The sequence below is a fragment of the Aotus nancymaae genome, unplaced genomic scaffold (assembly GCF_030222135.1).
Source record: "Aotus nancymaae isolate 86718 unplaced genomic scaffold, 86718_ANA_hifiasm-v0.15.2.pri h1tg000014l, whole genome shotgun sequence".
Classification (NCBI taxonomy): Eukaryota; Metazoa; Chordata; class Mammalia; order Primates; family Aotidae; genus Aotus; species Aotus nancymaae.
In genome coordinates, this window is record NW_026988425.1 from 105,327,166 (window position 1) to 105,354,531 (window position 27,366).

At 47.3% G+C, this 27,366-nt stretch overlaps 1 protein-coding gene across 2 annotated transcripts in view; it reads right to left on the reverse strand.

The window, feature by feature from the left end:
- Positions 1-27,366, reverse strand: part of MCC (MCC regulator of WNT signaling pathway) — a 461,802-nt gene that overhangs the window by 20,857 nt on the left and 413,579 nt on the right. For both annotated transcript variants that reach the window (XM_012470094.3, XM_012470095.3), the window contains 4 exons: positions 24,946-25,049; positions 21,443-21,626; positions 9,587-9,821; positions 3,896-4,102 (listed from right to left, as the gene is read on the reverse strand). In XM_012470094.3, the coding sequence (XP_012325517.1) occupies positions 3,896-4,102; positions 9,587-9,821; positions 21,443-21,626; positions 24,946-25,049 (730 nt within the window). The remainder of the gene's footprint in view (positions 1-3,895; positions 4,103-9,586; positions 9,822-21,442; positions 21,627-24,945; positions 25,050-27,366) is intronic.

Below are 27,366 nucleotides of genomic sequence, written 5' to 3' on the forward strand. Positions count from 1 at the left end.
GCTTTGTCTCATTCGCAGTGCCTCACACTGAACATACTTGGCAGTATCTGGTGCACACAGACAAGAATTTCAAAAACCTAATACAACTTGGATAAAATTTGGAATCCAGCTGTGGTAGTCAGAAGGAAGCTTTTTAAAGAGGCATGAACGCCCACCCAGTGGAGCAAGAATAAATGTTTGAGACCCAAATGTGGCCCGCCAGCTGTTTTTGTATGACCCACAGGATAAGAATGGTTTCTCTATTTTTAAAATCATTTAAAAAAGTCAAAAGAAGAATATTTTGTGACAGGTAGAAATTACATGAAATTCAAATGTCAACGTCTACACATAAAGTGTTACTAGAGGTCAGGCTCGGTGGCTCATGCCTGTAATCCCAGCACTTTGAGAGGCCAAGGCAGGTGGATCACTTGAGGTCAGGAGTTCAAGTCCAGCCTGACCAAACAGGTGAAACCTCATCTCTATAAAAATACAAAATTAGCTGGGTGTAGTGGTACATGCCTGTAGTCCCAGATACTTGGGAAGCTGATGCAGGAGAATCACTTGAACCTGGTAGGTGGAAGTTGCAATGAGCTGAGATCACGCCATTGAACTCCAGCCTGGGCAACAAGAATGAAACACTGTCTCAAAAAAAAAAAAAGTAATAATAATAATAAATACATAAATAAAGTGTTACTGGAACACAGCCATGCCCACTGGTCTCCCTGGTGCTTCTGCCTTTGCTCTAGCATTGGACAACAGCAGAACTGAGTAGCTGCAGCTGCGTTCAAATGACCCCTAAGCCCTACAACATTTGCTGTGTGGCCCTTCACAGAAAAGTGCTCACCCCTGCTCTAGACGCTCTGCCTCATTCACCAACAGGTAAGACCAGATGAAGAGCCCAGATGAGAAACTTTATTCAAACAATAAATGGATCTACTATTTAAAAGGCAAGATAATCAGCTCATTCTTATTTCATTACCTTAAAAACACAACATACTCTTATAAAGCTTCTTACTGTAATGTTAAAAAAAAAATCATCTGGCCTTTTCCATCAAAGAGATTTTCTTTCTTTTTTTTTTTCTTTTGAGATGGGAGTCTTGCTCTTTTGCTCAGGATGGAGTGCAGTGGCATGATCTCTGCTCACTGCAACCTCCGCCTCCCAGGTTCAAGCAATTCGTGTGCCTCAGCCTCCCAAGTAGCCAGGATTACAGTTGCCCATCACCATGCCCAGCTAATTTTTGTATTTTTAGTAGAGACGGGGTTTCACCCTGTCGGCCGTGCTGGTCTTCAACTCGTGACCTCAAGTTATACCCGCTTTGGGCTCCCAAAGTGCTGGGATTATAGGTATGAGCCACCGTGTCCAGCCAAATTTCCTTACTTTGAAGCCACTCCACATAACAGTGTTTCCCCCAGATAAAACAAATACCAGGAACTACGGGAAAATGCTCAGTTCATGGGCCTTCTGGCAAGAACCTGGTAAGTCCATTTCCACCACACCCTAAGAACACATACACAAACACTACTGCTCTGTCTCTCAGGCTCTGTCCCTAACTGACTGCTAACAAACTCAAAAGGCAAAAAAAAAAAAAAAAAAAAAAGAGTTTTTGAAAGTGTGTGTATGGAACAGGAAACCCCACCTTCCCGAGCCCCAGATACTGCCATGTGAAACAGCACTGCGTGGCCGGTGTCCACCCACACTGCACAGCCTGATTCGCCTCCCCCAGCCTTGGGCAGATGGCCTCATAGTGCAATTGGCATAGTGACTTCTCTAAAGCGCAAACTTTATCACATCGTCTCCTGCTGAAGCCCTTCCATGATTCCGCAGGGCCCTCAAGATAACTCCAGCCAATGCATTGATTCCACTCCTCTCACCAGCCGAAGGGTGGCTTCTTCTCTCTCCTCTTCAACAGGCTAGCTCCCACTCTCTACTGGGGCTCAGTTCAGAAGTTCATTTCTTCCGGAAAACCTGTCCTCAATCTCCACAGTGGACATCTGTGTCTTGCTTGTGGCCTCCCATGGTGCTAGGAACTGATCCTCACACTGGGGACATTCTATCACTGCTCTGCGATCATCTGTTTGCCCACCAGTCTCCTCCGAAGAACATAAGTTCCTGGAGGACAGACTTTGCCTGTCTACCACAGAGCTGCCTCTAGCACCCTGCCTCGGTTCTGCCATGCTGTGGGGGCCAAATCACATTTATCAGCTGAACGGATGAATAAATAGCAGTCGGGGTCTTGGGAGGGTGGGCCTGGCTGGGTGCCACAGCTCCTGCCTCGGCTCCTCAGCACGTGGGAGGTGGGGAAAGGCATAGCTGTGGCCATTTGTGAATCATGCTTTAGAATTCTTAACTATTTTTGGAGTGACAATTCGCTGCCACATGCTATCAGCACTGTTCCTTCTTTCCCAGGTACATGGCTCTCCTGGAGACGATCCTGCACTTGTGCTATGAGAAGCTGCGTATTAGACTAGCAAGTTGGCATATGTCTGCGAGTCCTGGGTCTGAAACAAACAGGGGTCAAGAGAAGCTTGTATTTATTAGGAACAGGAAAATATGATGCACAGAATATAGAGGACGCTTGGGCAAGGAATATAATTCTTTAGATTCCACAGTTTGTTTTTGTTTTTTTCCAATGCAGTATTTGGAAAATTCTAAGATACAGGATAATGGAATGAACTTGGATCCCAGAAAAAAAAAAAAACAAAACACCTGGGGGCTGATAAGAGAGTGAGGTTGCGAAATTCTGCCACCAGACAGCCCACTCCCAGATGATGTAGGCTCCGTAACCCAAGGCTTCCTTCCTCCTCCTCTGCCTGCAGGCTGCTTCCCGCTTACTACCCCATGACGGCAGAAATGCCAGCAGGAAGGAGTTGAGCAGGAAATGCAGCAAAAGGAAGAGAGCCCGTTAGTGGATCTGGGCTAAATCCCAACTCTGCCATTTATCAGCTGTGAGACTCTGCACTTCTTTGAACCTCATTTTTCTCATGTAAATGGGGATACCTATTCTTTCCTCAGACCTGTGAAACTTAAGGGTGACAATAAATGCAATCATTGGTACAGAAGTACCATAGCTCCCCCTTAACTGCGGTTTTGCTTTCTGTGGTTTCAGTTACTCAAGGTCAACCATGGTCTGAAAATATTAAATGGAAAATCCCAGAAATAAGCAATTCATAAGTTTTAAATCGTGCACCATTCTGAGCAACATGATGAAATCTTGCACTGTCCCGGGCCATCCCACCCGAGTTGCCAATCACTCCTCCTTAGCCCAGTGCAGCCACAACGTGGATACTCCCCACCCACCCGTCATTTAGTAGCTGTCTCAGTTATCAGATCAACTGTCCCTGCATCACAGTGCTTGTGTTCAAGTAACCCTTATGTCATGTAATAATGGCCCCAAAGTGCAACAGTAATGATGCTGGCATATTGTTAAAATTGTTCTATTAATATTTTATTAGTTGTTGTTAATCTCTTACTGTGCCTAATTTATAAACTCAACTTCATCACAGGTAGGTATAGGGGAAAACGTAGAATATATAAGGATTCAGTATTATCCATGGTTTCAGGCCTCCCTGGGGGATTTTGGATCATGTCCCAACAAATGAGGTCTGCCATGTGACAGAGGATTAGACGAAGGAGGTGAGACCAGTATCAGTGGACAGTTGCAGAGATTGCTCCTCTAATGTGACTGTGATATGTGAAAAGGTTTCCACTACTACATAAAGTGAGATTTGGTATTTCTAAAATGTAGACTGGTTTTGTTACACTCAAAATGTCACCTCCTTAGATACCTAGCAATGGCCTGCAGTTCTTATGCAAATAGAAGAATGGAGGCAGCAGGGCAGTGAGGTGTGGTCAGTGGTCACTGGGCATCATGGGAGACCTGAGCCTAAGGGTGTCCCTGAGCCACTCCAGCCCTACCTTGCCAGGTTTGTCTTTGCCGCCGCTGCTGGTGGAGCTGAGGGACCGCATCCGCTGCTCCTTCTGCTCCTCCACCTCGGACTTCAGGTGCTCGATGTGAACCAGGTAGGCCTGCTCCTGAGCCTCCCGTGTGCTCAGCTTCAGCTCCAGGGCCTTCTTCTCTTTCTCCAGTAGGTAGAGCTGGGCCTTCAGCTCAGCCATCTCCTCCTACAGAACAAGGAGCACAAAGCATATGAGGCGCCCACGATCTGAGAACAGGGCTGGCTGCTGCCAAGTGGGTGGGTGGGTGGTCCTTGGCAATGTCCCACAGACCCATGGTAGAGTTATCACTTTGAAGTTGGCAGTAGGATGAGTGGGAAGAGATGTGGCAGCTGTTGCCACACTTCTGAAGGAATGACATGTGGACAAGGCCATGCATTTTATCAGTCTATGAACTAGACCCGAGACAAAAGGGTAGAAGTTACAGGCAAGTGGATTGTGGTTCAATATAGGGAAAAGCTTTCTAATACCTAGAGCCCCCACATGGGCACATGGGCCTTGATGGAAACCCGTTCTCTGACCTGCAGAGGCTGAGCTGCATCTGCCAGAGGCTGTAAAGTCACCTCTTTGTGGAAGGTTTCTTCTGGCCAAGTCCCTTTCAATTCCCATTTTGGTTTCCACAGCACCAAAGGGATATTTAAGCACTCCCACAGCAGCTGTCGCTGGGCCAGGCAGGTGGCGAACACCTGCGGCAGCATCAACCTCCAGCTCTCGCCTACTTCTCAGGGCCCAAATGAAATCAATGGAAACAGTGTCCTTCACAGGTGACTGCTCATCAGATGACTTGTACAAGTATCCTAAGAACTCAAATGAGAATGATGCATGGAGAATAAGAAGTGAATCCAAATAGGACAGTGCCATCCTGGGACTAGGAGCCAAGAACAATGACAGCCACCAGCCTTTACTGAGCACGTGGCACTGTGCTCAGTGTTCACATGACGTGGCTCATTTAATCTTCCCAACCTGAGGCAGGTATTGCAACAACTTCCACTGACAGATGGGAAACTGAGGCACACAGAGAAAAATCCCCCTGCCTGTGGCTACTGGGTAAGCTGTGGAGCCAGAAATTGCAGCCAAGCTGTCTGGCTCAGAGCCCAGGCCTGTAACCACTAAGCTATACCGCCTCCTTCCCTTTCAAGGTGAGCCCATGCATGACTCTTGTCCCTTACCTCTGCTGGAGGGTGACTCCACCACCCCAGGGCCACCAGGTCCAGCCTCCCCAGCCCACCTTGAGATGGACCGAGGAGGCTGGACCTTGAGTCCTCACCAGAGGCGAGTTCAGATTCCACCCACCCGTGAAGTGGCCTTTCTGAAGTAATAAGCCACAGGCCTGGTGCACTCTCCGGTTGGACTGAGGGGTAGATGTTTTCACTCTCCAATGTGGGGAAATAGCTAGAGGGTACCCCTCAAGAGGGACGTCAGTCAATGTGCTCAGTAAACTTCTCAGAACAGGCCAGCCCTTCCTTCCCCTAAATTTCAGGCATAAAAGCCAGAATGAAAGGTGTGCCATGCTCAGAGCCTTCTCATCTTTTGCCATTGGAAGCAGGATGCTGAAGGTTCTGGCAACACTGCATATGAGCTAATGTGATGATCGCTTCCAGAACAAACATATAACTGCATGCCTGAAATAAGGAAAGAGAAACCCATGGGTGCCAGAAATGAAGAGGGATCTCTGCCAGAGGGAACGGCAAGGAGGACGCGTGCCGGCCAGCAAGGCGTCAGGCCGTCTGCAGGCCCTCCACACGGGGGCTTAACGTTACACAAGGCCAGGGCCATGGCCTCTGAGGTAGAGAGCCACAGCTCAGACCCCGATGGGAGCAGGACTCTCAACAGGCTGCCCAGAATAAGACACTAGAAAACTTCCTTTGTGGAGATGTGGCAAGGACACTTGTTATCTCTCAGGCTCTGGGTGGGAAAAGAAAGAAAAATCTCTTTCGAGGAATTAAAGCTCAAGCTCTCGTCATGTGTAGGTGTGATACAGGAATCCTGAGCCAAGAACCTAACACAACTAGTCCTACACCTCAGAAACCAATGAGTTCCAACAGATCTAAACATAGAACCACTCTGTAAGGACATCTGCAACCCAGGATCCACAGGGCCCCACGGAAGACAGTTTCCACGGAGGATGAGCTGGTGTTTGCATTCTCCACCCCCCGTCCCCACCACCAAGGAAATGAGAATGAATCAGCACTGACGTAGAACCAGCAGATGCAAAAAGTAAGAGTCAGCATTTACAAGAGGCAGAAATAACAATGTGAAAAACTAGAAAATAAAGATTTAAACAAAGAGATATAGAAGTCATAATGGAGAGATAACATGTTCAAAAAGGAAGAGAAGGCCAGGCCTGGTGCCCCACACCTGTAATCCCAGCATTTCGGGAGGCTGAGGTGGGTGGATGACGTGAGCCCAGGAGTTTGAAACTGGCCTGGGCAACAAAGTGAGATCCTGTTTCTACAAAAAATAAACTTGAAAAATCAGCTGGGTAGGGTGGTGCCTTCCCCTAGTCCCAGCTACTTGGGAGGCTGAGGCAGGAGGATCACTTCAGCCCTAGGGTGAGGCTACAGTGAGCCATGACAGCGTCACTGCACTCCAACCTGGGCAACACAGCGAGACCCTGTCTCAAAAAACAACAAACAAATAACAACAAAAAGAAGGGTGGATTTGAGGAGAAACCAAGCAGATCATCTGGAAATGAAGATGTACTAAAAAAACAGAAACTTGAATTTCTCAGCAGTTGGATCCTAGAAAACGGTGAAAATCCAACATAACCTGCTGGGTAATGGATTTTTTTTTTTTTTTGAGATGGAGTCTCACACAGTCACCCGGGCTAGAGTGCAGTGGTGCTGATCTCGGCTCACTGCAAACTCTGCCTCCCGGGTTCAAGTGATTCTCCTTCCTCAGCCTCTCAAGTACCTGAGATTACAGGGGCCCACCACCATGCCCCACTAATATTTTGTATTTTTAGTAGAGACAGGATTTCTCTATGTTGGCCAAGTTGGTCTCAAACTCCGGACATTGTGATCCACCCACCTCAGCCTCCCAAAGCACTGGGATTACAGGTGTGAGCCACCACGCCCGGCTGGATGATGGATATGGGTGAGTACACATCCCCAGGCAGAGGGGAGCCCCAGGGAGGGGCTCATAGGAAAAGGAGATGACTGAAGTTTAGCCTTCAAGAAAGTCACAGGGAACTGAGCCAGAGTGCTGGCAATGGCTGCCCTGGATCATGATATTATGGATTGTTCCCCTCCAAGCTCTTTATAAATTCTAGTTTTTAAGAAAATGTCTAAGATGAGTTCATATTTTATTTTCAAGTAGCCAAGGGAGTATTAGAACTTTTATTCCAACAAAAATGTCTTTCTTGGTTAGAATACCCATGAATTTATCACAGGACATACTGACCAATTTTAAAAAGGAAATCCTTGGTCTTGGACCACGAGAAACAAGATGTTTGGAATAAACGATGGAAGAAGGGTGGCCTCAGGGCTCGTGCCACAGGGGGCAAGGGTCTGCAAAGGGGGCTCCGACTGGGGGAGAAGTCACTACAATGGTGGACCCAAGGCTGGCTTATAAGCAGTGAGACGTGGAATCAGCCAAAGCAGCATGAGAATTCTCCAGAGAGAGGCTGGAATGAGAGCAGGGTGGGTGGATGAAGATGAGCCAGTTTGGAAATTACTGGGGTGGGGGCGGAGGTGCGATTCCTGCATCTGTTACCACTGCCTAGTGTCTTCCCAAACATCACCCAGATTCTAGCTCAAGAAACCCCCAGGGACAGGGCTGTGCTGAGTAAGTCACCCCTGAGGGTGTCAGGATGGCTGCTGCTGCCAGCTCCCTTCCACTCTCCAAAGGGGGTTGTTTTTCTCCCTGCCACGGACAGTACTGATCACAGTAGGAGCAATTAACTCAGCACTGCCACGACCCACTCTGGCTTGCTAGACTCCAGTTCCTGACCATTACCAGGCTTCTGCCTGAGAATAGGCCCTTCCTATCTTCACTCCCAGGAGCCAGTGGTGCAGCAGAATCCAAGGCTGTGCAAATTCAGGCCTTTGCTCACAGAACAGTGGAATTTGGAAAGCAGGTTAGGGCCGGCAGCAGAGTCCGGTGTTGACCCAAGGCCTACAGGAGTGGCCCCGAGCAAGTTCCCACCTGTGCTGTGGCCTGAGACGCAGGGTACAGTGACACGGGACCACGCTTCTGGCAGGCTGTTCTTTTGTTCCCACTCCACCTGTGCGCTACAGTCCAGTCCTGATGCTAACTACATGGAGTTGGTGCAAACCCCACAGGTTAAGGGCAAAGTCCTCCATAGGCTGCGCTCCCTTCAGACGCCGGCCCCAAGTCTCCAGCGGGACGAGCCTCTCTGGCCACTGAAACACTTCTGACTGCCTTGCCTACAAATTCGGGGGAACCCATGACCCCTCTGAGGGTCAGTAATTTGCTAAAACATCTTGCAGAATGAAGGAAAGCACTATCCTTACGATTACAGTTTTATTATAAAGGGTGTACAGAGGGTGAAGGCTGAGAGAGTCTCAAGCGCAGATCTTCTGGGCCCTCTCCCCACTGAGTCACGGTGTGTCCCTCCTGACACATTAATGTGTTCGCCAACCAAGAAGCTTCTCTGAGCTTCAGGTCCATAGTTTTTATGAGGGCTTCATTATACAGGGATGACTGATGAAATCATTGGCCACAGGATGGAACTCAATCTCTGGCTCTCCTCCCCTCCCTGGAGGTCAGGTGGCTGAAAGTCCCAATCCTCCATCACACACCTGGTCCTCTGGTGACCAGTCCACATCCTCAAGTTGTCTAGGGCCCACCATAAGTCACCTCATCAGCATCACGAAGACACTCCTAGCACAGCAAGAAACTCCAAGGGTTTCTGAAACTCTGTCCCAGAATCAAGGACAAATATGAGATATGGTCTTGCTTCTACCACAGCTGCCTTCTGAGAGCAGGTATCAGGTGAAGGGCCACTGCCTGGCACTCCACACCAGAGAAAAAGGCAAAGTGGTGTCCTGCTGAGGGATGATAGTTTAACCACTTCCCAGCTGGGGACCCCAGCTTTCCAAGAAAACTCCCTGCTGTAGAAATGCCAGGAGGCAGATGTCTCCACCTGCAGCTGAAGGGCCCAGTGTTCACATCTGCTGAAACACTGACCTGAACAGCACCGTACACCTTCACTGGAGGGCACTATGGACTGAGCAGGCTCGACACTGCACCAAAGGTGCGGGGTGTCAGGAAACCAGGGCTTTCGGCCAAACTCTGCAACTGGCCTCACCCTGTTCTCCCCCTGCCGGGAGTTAACGGCAGCATCAGTAACCCAAGGCATACTTCCAAGCATTCCAATGGGTCAACTTAGACGGGCAGAGGCTCCACCATGCAGAGGTCTGACCTGGCTTCTCTTAGAGGATGAAGGGGTCCAAAGTTGGGCTGGGACACCCTGAGAAATTCCTTAGAATTCAACTGCCTTGTCCAGAAACACCCAGCTTAAGTGACCCCCAGACACAGTGAAATCAGCTCTGTCTACAAATAAGGGTCTGGCTCTTCTCTGGGCAGAGGTGACTGAACGCGGAAGGGTCGATTCCTCCTTATGGGCTGGACCTGCCTTGAAAGGCTTCCTGGTGGCAACCTAGCACGCAGGACCTGCCCACCGCATACCTTCATGGCCATGAGCTCCTGCATCAGCACCGCGTTTTCCAGGTCCAGCCTTTGGCTGTCTCCCCGGGGCTTGACGTCATAGCTGAGCGGATCGATGTGGATGCTTTCCAGCTCCAACATGGTCAGCTTGACTGCAGCCCTGTCATTCTTGAGCTGCTGGATATAATCCTTCAGCCTCTGCTCGTCTTCTTTAGTGAACTCGGTGTCACAGCTACTGGCTGTGGAGCTGGTTGTGCTGAGGAAGAAGAAGGAAAAAGACCCACCACCCTGTGGTATTCCAAGTTATGGCTTATAGATCTTTTCCCTCACTCTTCCCTACACTCCCTCTTCCCAGTGTTATTTAGATGGTAATCCAAAAATAAGTATTCTTCACAGCATAGGAAAACGAAACCACCTTTTAGGAGAAAATTAAGTATGAAGAATAACAGAAATGTTTACATTGTTTGACGCAACACTGTGAACTCTAGAGACGAATTTCTAAGGAAATAATTCCACAGAAGCAAAAAGATACACATACAAAGAAATATAATCCAAAATATAGGTTAGTGAATTGTCACCCTATCAAAAGGAGGGAAATCACATGGAATTTACAGCGATCATTGTAATATGTAAAATTACAGTGATATTGACAATGGTGGTGATATTTTGAGGAAATAAAAGATATAAGACGTAATAAAAATGATATTCATGTGGTCAGAACTTTAAAAAGCAAATCTGTTACGGCAACAAAGGGTGAAGCACAGAACACCTATGGCATGATCCACAGATGTGTGGCACACACTCACACGTGTGTGCAGGTATCCCAGGCTGTGGCAGCTGTCCCTGCAGAGCAGCACTGAAGGTGGTTATTATGCTGTGATTACTTCTGTTGTTTGCAACATTCACCATGAAAATCAGAGGGATGATAACACAGCAATAACCACTCTGGGAGGGGGTACCCCCAGGCCTCCACAGCAGAGTCTGAGTATAGTGTCCACTAGAGGGACTCGGGCTGGCCCAAGGGCCCTTGGCAACCCAAGGTGAATGGTGATCAGGAAGGAACCCCCAGCTGAACCCCAGGCCTGTGGTGGCCCGGGAAGGTTTCTAGGGGACCAAAGCACCACGAAAGGGGGAGCACCACTGGAAGACTGAGGCCATGGCTCTCAAGTGTGCTCTGGCCTTTCCCAGCAGTGGGCAGGCTGCTCCCTGTGCCTCTGAATAAGGCCCACTCCCCTCAGCAGGGACTCTGAGGCCAGTGTGCACTGACAGCAGTTTCTCTGCACTTGCGCTGGGCCTTCTTAGGCTTGACTCACACCTCATGGAACTGGTCTGAAGATGCCAGAAGAATAAGCAGAGGCCTACTGACCTTGCATCAAAACAGGCCAGGCTGTGTGGTCATGTCTGTTGCTACAGATTTGGAAAGTGAAGCTCAGAGACATTAAGTGGTCAGCTGAGTCACACGGCTGGAAAAGGTGCAACTAGATTTGGGCTGCAGCCTCGTCCCACAGCCCTGTCTTTGTCCCAAGACCCCTGTAGATAGAAGCTATGCCAGGGGCCAGGAGTGACCTCCACAGGCTGCCAGATGGCAGGCCTGCCCTCATCTCACACTGCAAAGGGGAAACTGCCAGGACCCCAACTCAGCAGGTGCAGTCCCCTCCCCGCAGCCTGGACGTGAGTGAGGGCAGCCCCACTCTTACACATGACACATTGCTGCGAAGACAAGGCTTCGGGGGAGAGAAAAGGTGAAGCGAGATGACGGCTGGAGCTTTGCTGCTCACAGGAGGAAGAGGCTACCCTAGGGCTTGGGGTGGTCCTCAGGTTAGAGAACCCCTTCTAGGATGGGAAATTCCTGAGCACCAGAAACCCTTTGGGGCTGCATCTCACCCCTTCTGTTCCATCAGGACAGGTGGGAAGTCCCTTGGAGATAAGGCCAGCGAGATCAGCCTGACCGTTAAACACCAACTCTTCAGAGGCTGTGCCTGGTAAGTTTCCGTGTCAGCTGGGCTGGGCTATGTGCACAGTTGCTTGGTCAACCACTAGGTTAGGCATTGCTGTGAAGGTGTTTTTCACATGTGATTACCATTAAAATCAAGAGATTACAGGGTGACTATCTCCGTAACATGAGTGAACCTCATCTAATCAGAGAGACCTTAAGGGAAAAGACTGAGATTCCCCAATAGGGAAGAAATTCTGCCTGCATACAGCCTTCAGACTCAGGATTGCAATGTCAGCTCTTCCCTGGGTCTCCAGCTTGATCTGCAGACTTCAGATTTGCCAGCTCTACAATCAAATGAGCCAATTCCTTAAAATAAATCGCTGTTTGTGATTTACACTTTGTATCTATATCAAGAGATCAATCTTGAACTCTCTCTTTATACCTAGGTATAGGTATCTCCATACAGATCCATCTCCTATTGGTTCTGATTCTCTGCACAGCCCTAACAGCAAAGTGCTACCTTTACATGTGACCTGAGCATCTTATACACTTTGCATATTCCCCGTCTTCTCATCTCTAAAACAAAGGTAATCACAGTACATGCTTCATAAAGTCAGGGTAAAGATTAAATGAGGTAAAATTAGAAGTGTTTATAATAGCAAAGACATGGAATCAACCTAAATCCCCGTCAATGGTAACTGGATAAAGAAAATGTGGCACATCTACACCATGGAATACTACGCAGCCATAAAAAAAGAACGAGGTCATGTCATTTGCAGAAACTTGGATGAAGCTGGAAGCCATTATCCTTAGCAAACTAATGTGGGAACAGAAAACCAAATACCACATGTTCTTACTCATAAGGGGGAGCTAAATGATGAGAACACATGAACACAAAAAGGGGAAAAACAGACAATAGGCCCTACTTGTGGGTACAAAATGGGAGGTGGGAGAGATCAGGAAAAATAACTAATGGGTACTAGGCTTAACACCTGGGTGATAAAATAATCTATACAACAAACCTCCATGACATGAGTTTACCTGTGTAACAAATCTGCACATGTATCCCTGAACTTAAAAGTTAAAAAAAAAAATTAGAGGTGTTTAGAACAGTGCCCAGCACATAGTAAGCACTCAATAAACACAGCTCTCCTTCATTTATTTAAAAAATATGAAAATGCCTACTATGATGTTCTGGAAAAATCCCTTCCCTCAGAAAACTCCTATTCTATTAGAGGAGACCAGGAAGTGAAATACACAGCACGTGAGATGGTGAAAACTGAAGCTGGGAAGAGGCGTGGGGAGTGCAGAGTGGGCATGGGGTTATTATTTGGATTGCGCTGCAGGGAAGGCCTGTGTGATCCAGTGACATTAGGGTGAAGCCTAGGGAGATGAGAGAGAGAGCTACGTGGATGCTTACAGGACACCGTAAATGCAAAGGCTCTAGGCAGGGAGTGTGGCCAGCAGAACGAGATGGTGGCTGAAGCAGAGTCAAGCAGGGGAGAGGAAGAAGGAGAAATGGTCAGAGAGGGAGTGTGTGGGAGGGGGCAGGTGCCAGGTCACACAGTATTTTATAAGGGCTGTGTCTTTTTCTCTAGGATTAGGATGGAAGCTATTGGGGGTTTTAACAGGGAGGGATGTGATCTGCCTTGCGTTATAATAGGATCCCTCTGGCTTCTACGATGAAGAGAGATGCAGGGAGGCCAGGGAAGAGGCAGAGGTGCCTCAGGAGCTACAGCAACAATTCCAGGGAGAGATGGTAGAAGTTTAAAGCAAGGTGGGAGCAGGAAAGGCAGGGAGAAGGATAAAAATGACTACTGATCTTCAGCATTATGCTTCCTCAAGCTGTGTTTTAAAGGGATGAGAGGGAAGAAGCAGCAACATCCTGCAGCCGGAACACTTCACAGGCTATTCCACAGTGAAACGAGGCAGCTCAAGGGAAGTGCAAAGAGAGCAAACCGCGCCAACAGCAGAGGGCACTGAGGAGCCGGGCTCTGCATCACAGGACGCATCCAAAGGACCGTCAACATCTCAACGAAGGCCTGTCTGCCTGCAACCAGCTCAGCGGCAGGCATGCCTCATACAAAACCCCCAAGTAGAGCTCGGGAGCTCACCTTCACAGATCGTCAACACTGATGTGGAGGGATAGACATCTAATGTTCCACAGGCGAACGAGCAACAAAATTAGAGCAAACTCAAGTGCTGGCACTGCTCGCAAGCATTCCACAGGCTGAGGGTGGAGATGTGCTCCCAGCCTCAGCGTGTTTAGACAGTGTGGTGCTGGGAGACAGCAGCGCTTCTCTTTCAGTTACTTGGGAGGTTTCAGGAATGAAATCCTTCCTTGTGAAGCTGGGACACAGGGCGTGGGGCTAATTACCCCTCTAGTCTTTCCTTTCATTAAAAATTATTTTGAAAAATTTCAAGCCTACAGAAAAACACAGAATAACCAACACCTGTGTGCCCACCACCCACAAGACATTGTGGTATATTTTCTTCAGACTACTTTTTGGGAAATATAAATTTATACTTGAAACACTTTTTGACTTTCATTTAAAGTAAAAATCACAAAATTCCAAAAGCAGTGAAAGCTAGCATTCTCTAATTACCCTGCAGGAAATGAAGTGATAATATTTTGGCAGATTTTCCATTTAGCAGGACTAGTCTACCCCAGCAGTTACCCAAGAGGGGTCCTGGGCTGGCTGCATCAGCAGCCCCTAGGGACTTGCTAGAAACACACATTCTCCAGGGCCCACTGTCAAGACCTCCAGAGTCAAGAACTCTGAAGGCAGGGCCCAGAAATCTTGGTTTTAATACATCCTCTAGGTGACTCTGATGCATGCTCAGGTGTGAGAACCACTGGTCTACCCCTCAGGCTAAGCGGGCATTTGCTCGGTATCCTGCGAGGTGACTGGATGCTCCCAGGTTTTCTAGGTAGAGGCCACGATGCTCCTGGCATCTCTGGTAGGTATCAGGGTCTACGAACAGGTCTCTGATGTCAGTCAGACCTGTATAAATGTTCCTCCTCTGCCACGTCCTCGCTTTGTGGCCCAGAGTAAATCAGCCAATATTTCTGGGCTGCAGGAAACAGGAATGCTAAGGGTTCCTGCCTCACCAAGTTGTGGAAAGGATACCACAGGCCCCGAAGCAGGCAATTGGTGCTGTCACACAGCACCTGTCCTGTGGGAGGAGGAGGGACGGGTGGCCACTTTCCTGATGGCTTTGCCAAAAGTCCCACAACACCCAACACCAGACTCGGAGATCCCCTGAGCTGTCGGCCACCTGCAGGTCATCCAGAATCCCTCCATCCCATGGAGAACAGAAGCCACCAGTGGTTGGGTGGACTTGAGAAATCACCTAGCCCTGTCTGGGAGAACATGAACTCGAGCAGGCAGACTGCCAGGTATGGCCACCCTTAGGGCTGGGAGCCTGGTCCATGCCAGGCAGGGAAGGCTTTTGTGTCACCCTCTTTGCTATGAGTATAGTTTCAAAGAGGAAGGAAATAAGAAAAAAAGTAACAAAAGATCTCAGTCCACAGATCTTACCCTGTTGGAAGCACAGAGCTTTAAAATGCTTTTAGTGGAGGAAGGTTTAATTTCAAGATAAACCCCACAGCCCCTCCGGCTTCCCTCTCCCGCTTCCAGGACAGCAGCGGGGAACAGATCAGGAGAGGTTAATTACAATTCTGCTTTGAGCTCTTCACATTTCACTGCGGAATATGATTATGACAATGGTAGAGGAGGGGAAGCCACTGGCTTTTTCTCTGGCCTCACAGACAAAGGCGCTGGCGGTCTCCCAAGGGCCTGCTGCTGGCTGCCGGGCGAGGGTTAAGTCATCCATTAACTCTCCCAGCTTGGAATGCTGGATGATCTCAGTTGTGAAGGGAGAATCAATCACTTTCTGTGGCTGCATTATTCCTCCTCTCCAGAATGGGAGGCTGTCTGTATTCTCTGAGAGGGACTGTGGGGGAAGGCCAATGACAAAAACCCTAGCCACACGTGTGTGTGTCTTACGCTGGCTTCTTGAGGAGCTAGTCCAGGACTTGTGGGTTTTTGCTTTCTGTGGTCCACTGCTGGTGCTCCTGTCATGCTGGCTTTCCTCTGCATCTGTTCATTGCCAGCAGCTCTTCCAGCACACAGCACAGGCAGCCGGCCTGTATGTAGCCCTGTGGGAGTGTGGGACTGGCTGGTTCGAGACTGTTCACGCCAACCCACCCTCCACCTATCAGGTCCGCTATGGGAGATGCTGTTCAAACCAGCTGTTGATGTCAAACATTTTCTCTTCTATTCCTCTCCACCATGCCCCATCTCTCCTCAAGACAGCTCCCCAGCCTGCTCATTAGAATAAAAATTCATTTTTCTTAGCCTTCTCAGCTTGCTTTGGCAGAGGTTAGAAGGATATGTCGTTTCTTTTGCCTTGAAAATCCGTGACGGCATTTTCCTGAAGTTTTCATCAACACTTTACCTGGCTTCAGCTGAGATCTGATTTCCATCAAGGAGCAGCTCATTTTTAGAAGGAAAGTGTCCTAGGGGTGGGCATCTGTTTTGCTGAGCGTGTGAAATTTATTTGAACGAGGTGGGGTCAGTCCAGGTGATATTTGGCATTTAAGTCATTCCTGAGTGACCCCATTCCTTTACAGAAGCTTGAGCCTTGGCAGCTTGCCTGTATCTTTTACTGCTGTGCTGTGGGTATACCCCCATGCCTTCTTTTTTGAGTTTGTAGCAAAGGACTAAAAACACTTAACAAACTCTAAACCTCTTATATTTGTATGCTCTTGAATGGTTATCAGAATTCTCCGGGAGAAGATACACATTAAATGAGGGTAGATTATATAATAATTAGTCCTACAACTGTCTAGCAAAAAAGTCCTATGATTGTCTAGCAAAATATGGGCACGGGAAAATGTGCTGTCAGACAACGAACGTCCTCAAAAACTGCTTGAGTCCAGAAAGCTCCTAAGAATTTAGCTGATAGTGGAAATCAAAATAAGAAAGAGAAATATTTAGAAGAAAAACTGCATATATGCAGCAATTTTTAAAGGTTCTGTCATAAAGGTTACTCATAACACACCAAGATAGACACCATCCAGGTTTCTTTTGGCAGGGAGCTGAGATTGCACCACTGCACTCCAGCCTGGGCATTAGAAAAATTAAGCATTATAAATGACTTTAGATGCCACTAAAAATAAAGAGGTACAAGTTGAAATTATAAGGTTTTTTGTTTTTTCTGACAGATTAGCCAAATTGTGAAAAAAGACGTACTACCCAGTATTGCCACAGATCTGGAGAAAGAGCCTGGCTGCAGTGTCCATGGCTGTAGGAGAGTAACTGGGTGATGGATGGAGGGCTATTTGACATTTGAAGCATTAATCATCTTTGAGGCAGCCAATTCCATCTCTTAGAACTGGTCTCACAGAAACTGCACAAGAGGAACAGCTATAAGGACAAGGACAGTGGCTGCAGCAATGTTGTAATTGTGGAAACTGGATACAGATGTGTCAGAGGAAAGTGTTCAAATACACAGCAGTGTTGTCATCCAATGGAAAACTGCAACTACTGGAAAGAATGACACATATAGGAAGATGTCTAAGAGTATAACACTAAGGGGAAAATGCATGTTTCAAGAGTCCACATCATTGGATCCTCATTAGGTTACAAATGAGATGTAGTCAGCCAGGCACGGTAGCTCATGCCTGTAATCCCAGAACTTTGGGAGGTCGAGGAGGGCAGATCATGAGGTCAGGAGGTTGAGGCCATCCTGGCCAACATGGTGAAATCTCGTCTCTACTAAAAATACAAAAATTAGCTGGATGTGGTGGCAGGCACCTGTAATCCCAGCTACTCGGGAGACTAAGGTAGGAGAATCGCTTGAACCTGGGAGGTGGAGGTTGTAGTGAGCCCAAATCACACCACCATGCTCTAGCCTGGGCAATAGACTGAGACTCTGTTTAAAAAAAAAAATTGAGATGTAGTCATGTTTTTAAAGATGTTGTGTTTTGGCGCACCAAGTACCTGCCTTCCAAACTCTTCTGCTGAGACTTATCCCTTTCCTTCTCCATCCCCAAGCTCCTCTGGAAACTGCCTTGGCCTCGCGCTGCCATGGTCACAGAGGATCAGGATAGCCATCACAGCCCACCTGGGCAAGATGTCCCTTTCTCAGGATTTTCTTACTTGACACCAGGGAAACCAGCCAGCTTTGTGTACAAATGCAGGTGGTGGGTTGATTATCTGTCACCTGAGGAAGGCTGCCCCACAAAACAGGAAGGAGAATGTAGGCTGCATGCAAGGGCCATACAGGCTAGACCCGGAGCCTGGGTCTGCTGCTGTTCTGTCTTAGGCAGCCCTCTGCCCAGGTATGCAGCTCGTGCGTGAGAGATCTGATATCCTTCCAGTAAGACCCCTTTCCATTTAAGCTATTTGAGCATGTTTCTGTTCTTTGCAACCATGCATCTTAACTAATAAAAAATGCAGTGAAATCTGTAGGCATATACCCCAAACTGTTCCCAATGTCCTTTCCAGTGAGAGTCCTAGAACGGAAAATTTTACTATCCTATGCATTTTGCAATGCTGGGATTTTAATTGCTTATTTTTACAACAAGCATACAGTTCTTTTGAAATCAAGAAGATAGATCTCACTTGAAAAAAGCGCATTTCATATCTATACCTAGTTCTCACAGAACCTAAAAGGTAAGTGATGAGGACATTTGAGCAGGAGGACTTATCTATCATATGCTGTCATGTCAAGGATGTGTCTGGGCTCGTCTGCAGAGCTCACTCACACCAGTAAGTGTTTGTCCCCAAGGACTTTGGACAGACTCTCCTGACACATGGATGGAAAAGCATCTCTCTTCAGTAAAGATGACTGTGTCAGCCAGATCTAGTCTCTCGTTCCCTGAAGCTTACTGATGGTGAGATAGGACAGGCCTGTCCTAACTAGGTGACTGTTTCAAAACACTCACCCTTTCAATAGACATAATTTCACTCTCCTCAACTTTTTTTTTCTGCCCCAGTGAAACTTTATCTTAATCCAGAGTACTTCAGAGAGTGACAGCTGGGCATCACTTGAGCACTTGCTGCCGTCCAGTCCAATTTGAGGATTATACTCCAGAGTGAGTGGCCAGACAGGCAGCACCCTGACTGCTGGAGGTACCCGGAGGCTCACGGCAAGGCTGCAACCACCATTCTCACGGCTCTCCCTGATCCCCATCTGGTGCTGAGACAAGGGAGTCAATTTCAGTCTCTCAGAGTGCAGACTTGCTGTGGCCGATCCCGTCTTGGCCACAGTTCCTTTGTGGACTGAGATCGGTGACTACACTGCACAGGAGATGCACTGTGAGGCTTGGCGCAGACAGTGGGCTTGACTAAGGATTCCTACTTCCACTTCCCAACGCGTTAGTCCATGTGCCTCTTTGTCATGATATGTTGATAAAGCCATCCAGGCAATCAACCTAGTCACTCTGTCCATAAGACTATTACACTTTCTGATGAGGCCATGGCTGTACTTTTCAAAAATGAAGTAGCACCAACCCTGGGCTTCTGCCAAGTCAACCAAGAGCTGGTTATCACTTTTATTCTCTTTGCTGGTTAACTACCCCTCTCCCGCTCCTCTCTAAAACCATTCACTCTCCTGTCATTAGGAGCTGCCTACAGGCTGCCAGAAATGCCACTGGAGGCCTGATACTCAGCATTCCTTTCCTGAACCTTTGAGGTGCAGCTCACAGATGTTCTGATTAGAACTCTCTATACTGGTGGTTACGGCGGAAAGAAAGGTGATTTGCTGGGCCACATAAAGCTTCAACTCAGAAAGATGCTTTTCTTTATTTTCATAAACTTGACATGGGGGAATGTCGGAGCCAGAATGGCAAGATTTACAAACAAAATTACTATAATTACCCTAGTTAAGAAAGGGGTCTGGTGGTTTGGGACTTGATTCTAAACCCATGTTTAACATAAAGCAGTCAAATTGCATCAGGTTCTAAGAATGTGGAGTGACAAATGATTGCCCTGTGTGTGGCTCTTCTGTGCTCACTCAGAGCTGCTCTGATTTGGGCAGGAGGGTAAAAGTGAGTTTTTAAAGGAGAACTGAGTGAAATTGGAGCTCAAGACCTCTGTACTTGGATGGGAAGACTCATTTGAGACTGAAATCAATTTAAGAGCCATTCTTTGGTGAGGTTATCCTTGGAAATAATGACTCTGTGTTTTGAATTTATCTCAATCTGCAGAAACATAGGATCCCAAATTAAATTTCTCTAAGAAAACAGTCTCAAAATCAAGGCTCACCTGTAAGTTCAAGAACTTCTAACAAATATTCAAAAGCTAAATAAATGGTGATAACATTGTCTTCACTCCTGATTGGTTCTAAATTTGTCTCTGATTCAGAATAAAACAGTAACATTCTTTTTGGGGATAGGGAGGTTTGGGCAAATGATCTGTAGCACAAACCTCAGAAGCTACTGAAACAGCACACGTTTCCTGTCAGGCAAATTCTTATGTTCACTAGTAAAACAGCACAGCATCACTGACATGGGAACTATGTTTCTATACTAAATAAACACACAAATTATAGATTATACACATCTGGAAAAGTCATTAAGAAGAGCATCTGCTTTCTGTGTTTACACAGTAGAATCTCGTTTTATGAAAAAAAAATTATGATCTGTGCTTCACTGAATGAGACAACTGTTGCCAAAGTAAAGAAGAATCAAGTCCCCTGTGTTTGTGGGCACCTGGCTGAGCACATTACTGGGCCTGTCCTCTCTCCTGGGACACCTGCGCCACTACAGGTAAATGGAGACACTGAGGTAGATGGTGGGTCCAGCCAGAGGGAAAGAGAGAGGGGAACATTAAATTGCTTTCCAGCACCAAGAAAGCATCAGTATTTCTCCTCTGGCTCTCCATAGTCTATCTATCTTTATGCGGCTCTGGTCACTTAGTCTGCAAGTAGACATTGTTTTGCTATGTCATGAGATCCAGTGTGAGAAGAACAATATGCTCAGTGCTGAAATCCCGCGTTCCCGCCCAGGTTTCCCTCTTATCATCAGGCAGGTCACTGACATATCCCCGAGCCAAGGTTTTCTCACCTGTGAAAATGGGGTGAGTTACCCTTCCAAGTCTTTCACAATTTGGCAATTATGTAAGAATCTCTAACAAAGTGCCTTCTAGACTGAGGACTGGTAAATAAAGGGAAGGCATTCATGTTTTTAGGGCTTTGGTGGCAGGAAATGAGAAGGTAAGTCGAAAGGATTTCATTCTGACTCTCCACTACCATCCAAAATAATCAAATGACTTCAGCAAATTATGCTCAGCAAGTCTTCACTGCTTTCTTTCTCATCTTTTTCAAGCACCCACTTTAGTTTCCTAGATTCATAAGCAGTGAACTTGACCTCCAGTCATGACTGAGTGCCTATAAGCATATGCTGTGAATGTGGCATCACTCCATGAGGCAAAAGAGACAGGAAGAGAGGCTCTTGCCTGAGAAGAGCTTATAGAGGATGGAGGCGCAAGAGGATGGGAGAGTGGCATCTGGAACTAGGATGGGCTGGGCTGGGCCTTGGGACCAGAGGGGCCATTTGCAGCAAACAGGTCTTGACTATCCCAAGTGCTTCCTGGAAATCAAGAATTAAAAAGCAATGGAGAACAGAACAATGCGGGAGAAATGGATCTGACAGAAAGGTAGGTTTGCATTCCATCTCTACCACTTTCCACAGCAAACCACTCCTCTCTGGACCGCAGTTTCCACATTGGCAAAATCAGAGGGCCACTTTCTAGCTCTTCTGTTCTGATCTTTCGATTCCTTTTTAGATGGAGCAGGCTGCAAGCCAGAAGCCATGTGTGCCTTTTCCCAAGCCACACAGTTCCCAATAGCTGGGTCACTGCATACCAAGTCCTGTGAACAGATGCCACATGGACATGTGCCCACCTCGGGGCAGAAAGGCTGAGCATTACCTGGTGTGGCTGTTGGAGGACAGGCTCTCCCAGGGCTGCACGCTGCAGCCGGCCACAGCAAAGGCTCCCCCGCAGCTGCCGTCCAGCTTCATGAGCAGGGCCTTGGCAGCGTTCTCAGCTGTCTTCCGGCAGTCATGAGCTCGCTTGAGCATCTGAGTGATGTTTTCATCCCCTGACTGGTCTCCTATGTGGCAGAGAAGACAACGGATTAATCAACATAGGCCTGGACAAGGCAGGTCTGGGAGTGACTGTGCATAATTAACTCTCAGTTACTTAGGGCAGAGGTGGCACTGTGGAGGGGAACTCGCAGTGCCCAGCTGAAGAGAAGATCTGTGCTCTGGGCCTGCCACTGTCGCTTAGAAGCTGAATGTGGGAAGGTATTTCTTTGCTCTTTCTCTGGGCTCCACTGGCCTCACGGACGAATGCAGGTGTTAGCCATCGGGATCCCCATATTTCTGTCTCCAGCTCTAACATGCTCTGATTTTTCTAATGATCCAGCCTCCTGACTTCTCCTCCCATTCAGTCACAAGTCATTTGGTCATTCCTCTGTGCACTGGCACTTCCCTGTGAATGAGGGAGGGAGAAAGTGGGGCAAAACTGTGCCATCCTTCCATATGTCTGTAGCTTTGGTTAGAGCCCTGTGTGGGGGCAAGAGAGACAAAACTAACGGTTTAGACGAGAGCTTTAGATCAGCTCCGTATCACATGTACCCGAGCCACCCCGCCCCTGCTCTTGGCTTGGTAATTGTGCTGAACTCAAATGCCTCCAGGAGCCAGGTAACTGGGCTAGTGCAGAACACTCGGGTGAGGTGGGCACCCCCACACACCAGGCAGTGAAGACCCTGCCCAAAATCTTCACATTTCTGTTGTGTTTTAAAAACTTTGCTGGAACAGACAAAACTATACAGATATTGAAAAGATCATGGGTGGCTGAACTGAGGTGGGAGGACTGCTTGAACCTAGGAGTTCAAATCCAGCCTGGGTAATAGAGCAAGACCCTGTCTCCAAAACAACAAGAACAGCAGCAACAACAATGGTTGCCAGGGGTTGCGGGAGGAACGGACAGGTGGAGCCAGAGAACTTTTAGGGCAGTGAACTACTCTGTATGATACTATTAACAGTGGACTCACGTTATTATACATTGGCCCAAACCCATAGAATGTGTAGCACCGAGAGTGAACCCTGATGTAAACGATGGGCTCTGGGTGATGATGATGATGTGTCACTGTAGCTTCATCACTCGTAACTACTATACTACCCTGGTGGGGGATGCTGAAAATGGGGGAGGCTGTGCATGTTGCTGGGGGAGGCATATGGGAAATCTCTGTACCTTCCTCTCAATTTTGCTGTGAACCTAAAACTACTCTAAAAAAACAAAGTCTTAAAAAAGCAAAACAAAACATCAACCGTGCTGGCTAAACAAATCATTGGTTTGCTACCTATACAGCACAGATCCACGCTCTTCCAAATATTTTAAAATGAAATCTCATGCCAAAGCATACAAAATTCTCTCCTAACATACAAAAAAGGTAAACACGGAATTGGATGAAGTGGGCAGAACTGGGGGACACACTCAGAGTCTCACCCTCCAACCCCACTGCTGAGGCCTAAAGAAACTCCTCCAGCTTCCCAGGGCACAGTTTGAAAACCACTGGCCTAAAGCATCTATGAATGAAAAAATGAACAGAATCCATGCCTGTGACATCAACGAGAAACAAAGAGAAAAGACCCACAATTATAGACACTGTGGGTGCATGTCACAAATGAGTTCTTGCTTTGCTGTGCAACAGCTCTACGGCATGGTTGGGCAGTGACGGGCCAGCCACTGCTACAGCAGAATGCAAGGGCGAGGCTTGAGGGGGAACTGCTAAAAATCAAGCCTGCCCTCAGCACCGGAGAGTGGGCAGGAAATGAGGTGGGCCCATTCTGCAGGCCAAAAATCTCTGGAACTCCCTCCTGTCATTTCTCTGACAGCCTTCATGCCTGTCTTCTCTCTACAAATAAGACATTTTACATACATCTCACCGCTGACTGCTATTTGGAAGTAGGCATGACATTACTGACTGGCTCATCTTATAAAGGTACACATGAGCTTCCCAGTATTAGGTAAATACAAAGCATTTCATTACTGATTTTGGATATTTAAAAGGCAGATTTATTTACGCTCTTTCAGCTCCTAAACCAAATAACTGCACTGAGTAGGTACAAGCCTTACGAAAGGTACCTTGTGAGGCCTGAACAGGTTAAGACATTCCTCTGATACCAACTGGAAATATGATGAATGACTTTTTTCCTTTAATTTATCGTTTTTAATACATATATTACTTTTAAAAAAAAACCTGACAGCAGGCCAAGATCATTTTAGAATCTGTTTCATATGAGGAATAAAGTTTTATGGTTCAGTTAAAAGACCCTGAAAAATGAGGTTTCTAATGGAAATGCTGGCAGAGTTTCTACTTCTAGGCTGGGCTGGTAATACTATTTAAAAAAAACCAGAGGGAGGAGCAGAGCGTGGCTCCCATACAAATGAAGGCGCGCTCCTTTGTTGGATCACTTGGATATGAAGCAGGAAATTAATACCCAGGATGCTTCCCTTCCTTCAGATTTGCTTCAGATTCCTGTGCAAGTCAAAACTGAAGGATGAAACACATGTGAGTGTTCAGTGCAAAAGCGAGCCCCCAGGCAAGGGGGGAGGAGCAGGGAAGGAGGACAGGAGGGTGCATTCAGAAGGAGCCTGGATGGTGACCTTCTTTGCAAGGTGCGTCCTCGACGGACAAGTCCTAATGGAAGCTCACGGCAGAAAGCCGGTCCATGACAGAGACCTGGCCACCGCACGTGGGAATGCCTGGCCTGCCCATCTTTGACTCTGGAGTGACCTGGTCACCTTGGCTTTCTGTTTACTTGCTGTTGCCTCTCTGAAGGCTAAAGGGGTGGCCAGGGCCTAGTTCCACCTGGAGAGAGATGGCCACCTTTCTCCTTGGGTCTCCCTTTCCTCTTAGCACTGTTTTTAGTGCAGTCCTCCTCACATCACTGCAGGCTCAGAGCCATAATCACGGGCCATGTTTTAGCAAATGCTGCTGCTTCCTAGAACGACATGCTTGTGTCTGTTCCAATCAGATAGGACCAATGAAGCGAGGTGAGGTGAAGGCCACGTGGCAGCAGTGTGCACCTTGACAACTGGCATCACAGTGGCGGCTACAGCCACACTGGCCCCTTTCATTGCTGATGCGGCCCCAGCTCCATCTGGCCCCACTGTCAGCCCAGGAGAATGCCGCTCCTAAGAAGGCTTGTTTGTTTTAACTTGTCAGTAATTCTGTTTCCACTCCAGTTCTTGCTGCATTCAACATAAACAATTTACCCACTCAGTCATGAGGAAAAACGAAAAACGCACTTGACAACCAAATTTTGTGTTGTCAGATGAGTCAATGCCAGCCGCTGAGACAGGGGCAGGAGAAAAGGAGGCAGGGCGACAAGAGGAGGAAGAGGGACTCCGGAGACACTTACCAGGGGAGGACCCCACGCCCGCTGCTCGGAACTGCCCCAGGATGAGGCTCTGCTCACTCTCGGCCAGCGCCAGGAGGAGTTCGTAGGCTTCGATGCACTGCTCGCTGAAACAAAGCACACGTGGCTTCAGCCCTGGCAGGGAACAGCGGGCACCTTCAATGCAGCACCGCTGGTTCCTGCCCAGGAGGCAGCTCAGGTGCTGTCTCGGCCTCACTCTCCACACAGGCAAGGAAACCACCCATGCATATTCCCAGGACAGGGCCAGGGGCTATCACCTTTTTATTTTTAAACTTTTAACTAGGTTCTGGAAAAATACAAGAGAAACAGTGAAGGTGGGAGAGGCCATGTGTCATCCCTTCAGTGAGCAGCTGAACGGACCATGTGATTCCCTGTGATAGGCTGCTCCAGACAGCTCCGCTGAGCCCACACCCCGGTGTCCACACCCTTGTGCTGTCCCCCATCCACACTGTACCAGGGTTGGTCTGTGTGACAGAAGCGATAGCAGGTCACTTCCAAAATTAGCTCAGTAAAAAACCCAGACTTCCATCTTGGTCACTCTCTAACTTCACTCTCTCTCAGACCATCCTCTCTGGAGCAGGCCAGTTGTGTTGTGAAGACTCACGAGCAGCCCTGTGGAGAAGCCCATGTCGGGAATAATGACTAAGGCCTCCAGCCTCCAGCCATGTGAGTAAGCCTTCTTAGAGCAGATCCTCTAAGCCCCCCGCTGACGTCTCAGATGACACAGCCCTGGCTGACAGCTTGACCAGAACCTCACAAGAGACTCTGAGCCAAAATCACCTACTAAGCCACTCCCAGGTCCTTGAAACTGTGATGCAGTAAGTGATTAGCCATACAACAATAGGTAACTAATATAACATCCCACAAGGAGATGATTTTGACTTAGATCTGCACTATTCAGTATAGTATCTACTAGCCACAAATAGCTACTTAAATTGAAAACATTTTGAGCTAAATAAAACGAAAAATTCCATTCCTCCATTGCAGTAGCCATACTTCATATGTTCAATAGTCATACAAGGCTAGTGGTTACCATATTGGGCAGTGCATATAGAGAACAGTTCTATCGTCACAGAAAAGTTCTATTAGATTCTCATAAAACCGTAAGTGTTTAAAATGCCTCACGCAACATTCTTAGGCCTTCACAAAATCTCTAGCAGTTTGAGTTTGGATTTCAAGGAGGAGGAAACACAATCAAGTCTTCTTTGTGCCCGTCCTTCATCGGGCAAACAAGGTAAAACTGAATCAAAGAACAGTCCCTTTGCTGTAGCCTGAGACCCACATGGACCAAGTCCACACAAGAGGAGGTGAAACATGTGCACGGCATCCTCAGGGTTCCAGATAAGATGCCTGCAGTAGAAACATTTCCTCTTTAAGCAAGTAATTGTCCAGCTTCTTCAGGCCGAACAGGGGATATGGTGCTTTATTTAGACCACACACCATTTGTTTTGACTGCCTTTATTTTCATTGTCCTTCACTAAGAGTTAAGACAAAGGGCTGAAATGCTAGCCCTAGGTGCTGCCAACTCCTCATTTCAAGGGCAGTTCATACTCCAGAGATGTGAGGACATTTCCTTATCCATGAGGTGTACTAATATGGAGAAAGATCTTTCTGCTCAAAGGCAAATTGTGGGTGGACGGCAGCCAGTTTCAAGGGTTATCACAGATGGATTATCTGCTTGCTTCGGTGTCTGTAAACCAGAAGGATTGCTCTCTAGTTTTGTTCTCATTTATTTTGCTTTGATTATTTCCTGAATAAACAAGAATGTTTCTTAAAACAATACTGAACTTTTCAGAAGATGCTAATGTACGATACAGTCAACTACTCCGAGGCCTTGGCAAATACGCTTAAGTGGTAACACTAATAAAAGGACCCCATGATGATAATAATAAGGCATAGTTTTGCAGCTTTAAACAAGCAGTAACTTCAAAACAGATAAATTTCAAAGTGATGAGGCAGAAAAAAAAAATGGTCCATTCAAATTACCACTTGTTCACCAATGACTGAACTGTAGTTATTTAAACTGGCTTGTTTTCATGACAAAAAATCAGCAACACGCCTGAAGAGCCAGGAAAATATTCCTATCCTTTGACCTACCGTTCGTGCTTCAGGGATTTTATCCAGAGGAAAACATTCAAAAGAATGAAGATCTTATCTGCATTAAATTATTCATCAGAGAATTATTTTTAATACTAAAAGTCTAAATGTCTTTTAGAAAAGAGAGTAATTAAAATAACAATATAAAAACTCGATGCAGGGGTTACAGCCATTCAGAATAGAGACTATCAAAAGCAACATATTAAAACTATGACAAAATGAAGAAACAGAATGCACTAGATTTGTAACAATGTAAACAATGAATATGAATACAAATCGCAAGAACAAATGAATACGTAACACAAA